The sequence below is a fragment of the Vombatus ursinus genome, unplaced genomic scaffold (assembly GCF_900497805.2).
Source record: "Vombatus ursinus unplaced genomic scaffold, bare-nosed wombat genome assembly UNPS02014799.1, whole genome shotgun sequence".
Taxonomy (NCBI): Eukaryota; Metazoa; Chordata; class Mammalia; order Diprotodontia; family Vombatidae; genus Vombatus; species Vombatus ursinus.
In genome coordinates, this window is record NW_020954577.1 from 23,815,542 (window position 1) to 23,822,383 (window position 6,842).

Here is a 6,842-nt window from a genome sequence, read left to right on the forward strand (position 1 = left end):
CACACACACACACACACACACACACACACACACACACACACACACACTTTACGGATGTGAGGGAAAGAAGCAGGCCTTGCCCACACTCTGGCTTTCAGTCCCTTGAGGTCTGGCTGCTGGTTCATCTCCCGGGTGCCCCAATAGTCCGATGTTTCCTAGGAGGATTTAGATTATGCCTTTAAAAAATCCACAGAGGAATAAGGTGTTTTAAAGCTGCTAGCTGGCAGACCCTTCTCCCTCCCTGCTCTCTCTTCCTCTGGGTAGGAGCAATCATGGGGAGCTCTGTTTGTCTGCCTGAGAGGGAAGGAGGCACCACCACTCAGACTTGGCCTTTGATCCTGCGGCTTCTGAAGCTCAGCGCCCAAACCGCAAGTTCAACCCACCAAGCCACAGAAGCTGCAGTGTCTAATGCAAGGTTCTCACAGTAGAAAAGCAAGAGCTCGCGGGGCCCCTGGGGAGTCAATCAGATCTGCCTCCTCCTCCTGCCTTCCTGTTACCACCGTCCCCCCTCTATCTCCCGGAGATTATAACAGCCTAAGGGGAGTCAGCGCAAACCTAGCAAAGATGGGGAAAATGAGGCAGCGGCAGGGGCCCCCAAAGTTCAAGGTCTAAGACCCCGTCAAGGTGAGAGTTGTTACTTCACGTGGACCTCTCTTCATCTGCACCTATCCAGCAGTCAAAGTGAGGCTCTAAATGATTCACTTTGGAAAAAACTGAATGTTTCCTCTCGCCTATGGAAGTAACTTGATCCTAAAATTATCCCAGGACTTCAAACCCAGGCCAAAGAAGCCATTGCATCCGCTCATTTAGCATATTACCAATGAAAGGCTAGCCTTGTTTCAGAGAGAGCTTGATGGGCCGCAAGGCTGCCTCTTGGGAAGGGAGAATTCCAAGTTCCTGCCTTCCTTTCCTTTCCTGTCTTTCTTTCCTCCTTTACCTTTTCACCCTCCCCTCCTCTCTCCCTTCCCTTTTTCTGACTATATGGCCAAGTGTGACTAATAGCTCACGCGTGGCTTTCTTTAAGAGCGGCAAATCACCCAACAAGCTGGGAGCAGGGGACTAACGAACACTGAGCCCCACGAGGGCCTTCAGAGCCCAGAAGGGTCCATAAGAATCCACAATCATTTCCGAAGTTCCTGCTACGTGGGGGAGCGTGGCTAGGGACGGGGAGTACGGTCTCCGCCCTCGAGGATCTTGTAGTCTAGTTGGGGGTCACAACATACACATTCCCATGTTCCTGTCCTTGGGGAGATGAGAGAGATCAGCTTCTCTTGGGGGTGGGGCACTCCGGGTGCTCACCCCAGCTGGGCCTGGAGGGGATATGAGGGGATTCATAGCCCTCTTGGGGGCTCTGGGCTGGGGCTCTGGGCTAGGGCCCCGGGGGTGGCAGCAGCCCACCTGGCTGTTCACAGACCTCAATTCTTTTACATTCACAAGCAGATCAAAACCATGCGCTGCCGGGACCTGTTTCCCTCTCTCCCCCACCCATGGTCCCCTTCAGAAAACTTTCTTTTCCTTCCAGATCACTTCAAACGAGAAGCACTTGGAGAGCCTGAAGAAGGATGGCGCTGCTCTTATCCATTCGCTGGAGGCCTTGGTCCCACCTAGCAGGTGAGGCCCCTGGGGCTTTCAGGAATTTCCAGGAGCTCAGGCTGCGGCCCCTGGGCGCCCCAGCCCTCCGGAAGCGGCCACCCTGCCCCTCCACCTCCTGAGCAATCTGCTTTTATTGTAGCTGCGGCAACAGACTTTGATCTTCCAGGGGAAGAACGAGGGGGGTGGGGAGGGGGAGAGAGTCTACCAGATCCAGCAGCCATACCCCGAATGCCCCCGGCCCAGCACTTGGGCTGCAAGCTCTGCTTGGGGTGCCAGGCAAGTGAAATGGCCTTTCAAAGGCCAAGACAAGAAGACTAAATGTCCGGTCCCCTTGTGCATCATCTGAGGCGGGTCTCCCTTCTGGTGAGGGATTTACTGGCTGGTCGTTCTGCCCTTGCTTCTGCCATGGTAAATGAAGTGGGCTTCCATGGGCTCCACTGCCCCTCTTCCAGACCCCACCACGCTACACACATGCCCTAAACAAACCAGGCACGTTGGAGAGCCCTGCCCTATGTGATGGCAGCAGAGCACCCAGTACCTTCACTGGGCTCTCAAACTTGGCCAGAGAACTCCAGGGCTCACTCTAGCTCACAGCCTGAACGTTTCAATGACGTTCAGTCAGGGTTATCTGTCGGGTTCCTGCCACAAAATCCTAGATTATGCCTGAGGGTGGGGATCTGCAAACCCTTACAGATTATAATATTGTGGCATTTAGACTTGAACTCTCAATCCCTGGGCACCAGGGAAGACAGATCTGCTAAGTACTCCCTTTAATACCTTCTTCCTAAACATTTATAACACAGCCCCAACCTGTGCCTAGCAGGTATGAGTTCTGAAGGAGTTATCTCAGCTTGGAGGTCCCTGGCACCCTAAGGAAGTTCAGGGGATGATCTCAGGGTTTGCTTTTAGTTGAATTTGTGGGATAAGTCCCACTCCACCCATAACAAACTGTTGACCATGGACCATGGGACCACCTCTGCATGGCACTGTGCACTATCCCCTCCAAGCCTGCGCTTACATCCTTGCCTGTACCAGGAGAGTCTAGGTACTACTCGACTATGTGAACCATGAGGACCGGAATCTGACCTGATCTAAACTTTGGGTTTCCTTTTTCTAGCGCCTAACAATACACACGGAGGCCATTTAACCAATATTTGCTGAATGGATCAGTGCTCTCTGCAGTTCCCTATCTGTACCTGTTGAAATCATAGCCATCCTTTAACACCAAACTCAGATGCTATTGAGCAGTTTGAATTGAACGATGAGGTTGGAGGCTGTATTGGAAAGAACGGAGAAGTGAGCCTAAAGGAGAGAAAAGGGAGGTTACAGGCACGGAAATCGTTTTTTGGGAGTTTGTCTAAGAAGAGGAGAAGAGACAGTGTTAGGGTACAGTAGGTCAAGTCAAAGGATTCTTTGTTTTTTGGTTTTTTCCTAAGATGAGGGAGGCATAGATGTGTTTGTAGGCATCAGGAAAGGAGCCAATAGCTAGGGAAAGGCTGAAGGGGAGAGAGATGGATGATTGAGGGGGGGTCAAGTCAAGAACTATTTATTAAGCACTTACCGTGTTCCAGGAACGATACTAAAGAGTTGAGAACACAGATACAATCAACAAGATAGCTCCTGTCCTCAAGGAGCTTACATAAGACAGCACAAGAAAGAAAGCCGAAGGGGGAACGCAAGGGATCTGAGTGGGTGGGGCACAGTGGAGAAGGACATCCAGAGAGTCGGGACTGGAGGCCAGAGGGGAAGGAAGGGCTGTTTGGGCCTTTCTTTGTTCCCCTGCTTAGCTCAGTGCCCCACACATTGTAGTAAGTATTTACTGACCAGGAAGAGTGGGAAACATTTGATGATGACAGCACAAAGTACTCTGTCCAATGTACAAAGCCTGGAAGAAATACTTCACACACACACACACACACACACACACAGACGGTTTTATTGACCGTGTGCCTCCTCCTCCTCAGGGAAGCAACAGCCTCCCCACCCCTTGTTTTGTCTGCTGAGGTCTTGTGTTCCAGGTTATGTAAGCTGGGAATACAAGTGCCAGAGTCTCAGCTTCTTTATATGTAAACTGAAGGGGCTGGGCTGGATGGATGATTGCTCAGGTCCCTTTCAGTGCTAAATTCTAAAATCTTAACTCATTTTAAAAGCATCTTCTTCACAGCCTTGTGAGTATCATTTTAGCCCCATTTTGTGGATGAAGAACTAAAGCTTAAGCTAATTCATCTACCATCTCTAAGCCTTTGTATGAGATGTCTGCCGTGCTTGGAATGCCCTCCTACTTTGGCTCCAACCATCTGGAGTCCACCCCCAGCCCTTCCGTTCATGCCCCCTCCTCCAGAGGCCTCTCTGGATTCCTCCAGTGGCTGCTGTTTTAGTGAGTATGTGGTACTAATCAGTGCATAGATCGTTTGCTCACAAGTAGAATGCAAGGTCTTTGAGGGCAGGGACCCTTTGTTTTGTGTTGAATCGCAGGGCCTAACACTGCTTGGCAGAGGGCCCTCACTCACTAAATACTTGTTGAATTAGACTGAAGTGACATGCTTTTCTGTCCTCCAGGTATCACACTCTTCCCGTCATGCCTTCCTTGCCACCTCTCAGGTGACTCAACATTTTCTTGCTAGTTATATGTTGAGGAAGTTCATCCTATTAAATGCACTTTCCTGAATTTTTTTTTTAACGAAAAGGACAGTCATGTGAAAGAAATATTTTTTATTGTACCCAATTGAGTGCAGATTCTCACCAGGTAATGCAAACCACTTTCCAGACAGATGCAAGAAAAACGTGTTGAGGGCATGTACTATGTACCGAACACCGGGTGCAGGAGGCTTGAGAGGGGATGAAAGAGGATACTACTGCTGTTGCTTTACCGCCCCCCTCCCTCCAATGGATGACGTATGTAGAGTGTGATGGTTTAAAGATCACAGAGTGCCTTCTGTACACACATTACCTTGTTTGAGTGTAGGGGCCCTGTCCTCGTGCAGCTGACAATATAGCAGGGAAGGGAAGTCTTGCGTCGGTAAGCTAGGCCGAGACATGGGCTGGGACAGCCCGGAGAAGAACAGAGGATGGAAGAGGGGATCACGATGTGAGGGGCAGGGTATACCTGAAGTGAGCCTTGAGGGGAGGCAAAGAGCAAGAGGTGACAGAGAGAGGGAGCAGTGCAACCAAAGACGCCCAGGCCAGTTTAGGGGAAGTGCAGGGTGGCCTGGAGCTGTGGACATTCATGTTGAAATGGAGTAATAAGGCTACGTTTGCGATGACACAGGAATTGTTCTGTTTTGTTTTTCCAAAGTAAGGGAAGAGGCAGAAGGAAGAGCAGTCACGGAGGTCCTTGAATGGCAGGCTAAGGGGATGCGGTGGACAGAGGCTTGGTGTCCCCAGCTCACTGTAGGCACTTAATATCCGTGGGATTTTTGAATATGGTAATGATCGAGTAAAGGAGTACTTTAGGGAAATTTATCTGGAGGACAGCGATAAGAGAACACAGGAGGAGAAATGAGGTCTCAAACTATCATGGCAACAGTAGACATGGGAAGCAGTCACGAGTGATGCTCATTCCACTTGGGTGTCTCTCCCAGGAAGGGTTCTGGATGAGCCGAAATGATCTGGTCTGCGATTCTCGAGCTCCTGGCTGAATGGTAGCAGCAAGGGGACCAGAGTAAGCCCGGATTGGGCGGCGCCAACTTCACCGAAATGTCTTCCTCAGCCTGCTCACAGGCTCCCCTGGCTTCCTGCTGCAGGCTCCCTAACCAAATATGTCTGTAAGCCATGCTCAAATGCATTCCTGCTGCCTCTCGGGAACTTTGATAAGTGGAGCAAGAATGCCAGCTGCCTTTTCTTGTGTGGGCAGCCCCACCCGTGCCGCCGGGGGGCCGTTTGGTGCCCTGTGTGAGCAGCACTGTTTCCGACTAGCTGGGCCGGACTAATTTTATACTTCAAGAGTTGCTGCCATTTGGTCTTCGTCCTTTCTTTGATAGCAGCTGTCAAGGCACGGGTTTGAATCTGTTTCAAACAATGTGCTCAAATAACGAAGTTTCCATTTTAAGCTGCTAATCACAAATCGACACCTCCGAGAGGAGGGCGACAGGCCCCAAGAGTCCCGAGGGACTCAGTCATGAAGCCGCAGGAGCCGGCCCTCCAGCAAACGGGGGTCAGAGGAGGTTCCTTTGGTTTGGTTTTCTCAGAAGCTGAATTGGGGCAGGAGACCCGCAGGCAGAGCCGGGCGAGTGTCCGTGGGTCCTGAGCTCCCCATGTCAGCCCTTCACCATTGAAATGAAGGCACAGACGTCGGGCTGCCTCAGAGCCCTTGACAGGCCGGGGTGCTGGGAGCCCTGTGGTCAGCCTCACACCGCCAGCAGCAAGGAAGGATGACGGGTTGTGTTCTCACACACCCGCTCCTCTCTGCTCGCACATTCCTGATCTGCTGCTGCGGGCTGTGGAGCTATGCTTTATATAGGAAGCCCTCGGAGCCAGCCCATCAGGTAGGTACCCTGGACAAGACCGAACACGGAAGGAAAGCAGGAGAACCAGAATATGCTTAATAAAGTCTCCTTTTTTTTTCCTCCCACAGCCCCCAGGACAACACTGTTGTTTCTTTGGCTAAAGAAATTATCGAAATAGTTGGACACCAAAAATGAAGGCAGCCAGGAGGGTTACCCAGCAGCGCCAGCCCCCTGGGCCTGGAGGAGAAAGACCCACCCCTCTGATCCTGGGGGGCATTTTCCCTGAATTCACCAGCATCTGCTTTCAGTGGCCTACAGTCATCTCTTTGCCTCTGGGCCATCAAGAATGAGTTCAGAAAGTGTTTTGCTCATTTTTTTAAAGTACAGTCATCTACATAGTCACCCTGTAAGGGCCACTGTGGTGTTGTATACCCCCTGAACTGTATAAGCAAATAAAGAGTTGGGTCAGCAGTGGCATCCCCCAGCACACAGTGTCTGAAATCTTCCTTCCTTCCTTCCTTCCCTGGGGAAAGGCGCAAAGGCAGGATCAGGCAGCTTCCGCTCCCCAGAAGGCCTTTTGAAGCTGGTTGGAGCCTCTAATCTTTCTCCCACTTCACCTGCCCACCTTGTTTTTCTTTCTGGGATAAAGGGATTCCATGAATCCTGGGGAGTGCAGTGTTAGACTGTACTGAAATGCAAAGATAGATACAAGTTTGCCTAAAGGACAGCAAAACCTGGCAGAGTAAGGTCGGCTTGCTCTGTTCTGCCCTGAAATGTCAGCTTAAAGCAAGCACACGACTGGAG

General features: G+C 51.1%; 1 protein-coding gene across 4 annotated transcripts in view; it reads left to right on the forward strand.

Moving 5' to 3' along the window:
- Positions 1-6,540, forward strand: part of ULK4 (unc-51 like kinase 4) — a 636,813-nt gene extending 630,273 nt beyond the window's left edge. For all 4 annotated transcript variants that reach the window (XM_027872479.1, XM_027872481.1, XM_027872482.1 and 1 more), the window contains 2 exons: positions 1,523-1,611; positions 6,167-6,540. In XM_027872479.1, coding sequence (XP_027728280.1) covers positions 1,523-1,611; positions 6,167-6,233 — 156 coding nt within the window. In that variant the 3' untranslated portion in view covers positions 6,234-6,540. The remainder of the gene's footprint in view (positions 1-1,522; positions 1,612-6,166) is intronic.
- Positions 6,541-6,842: the final 302 nt, after the last annotated feature.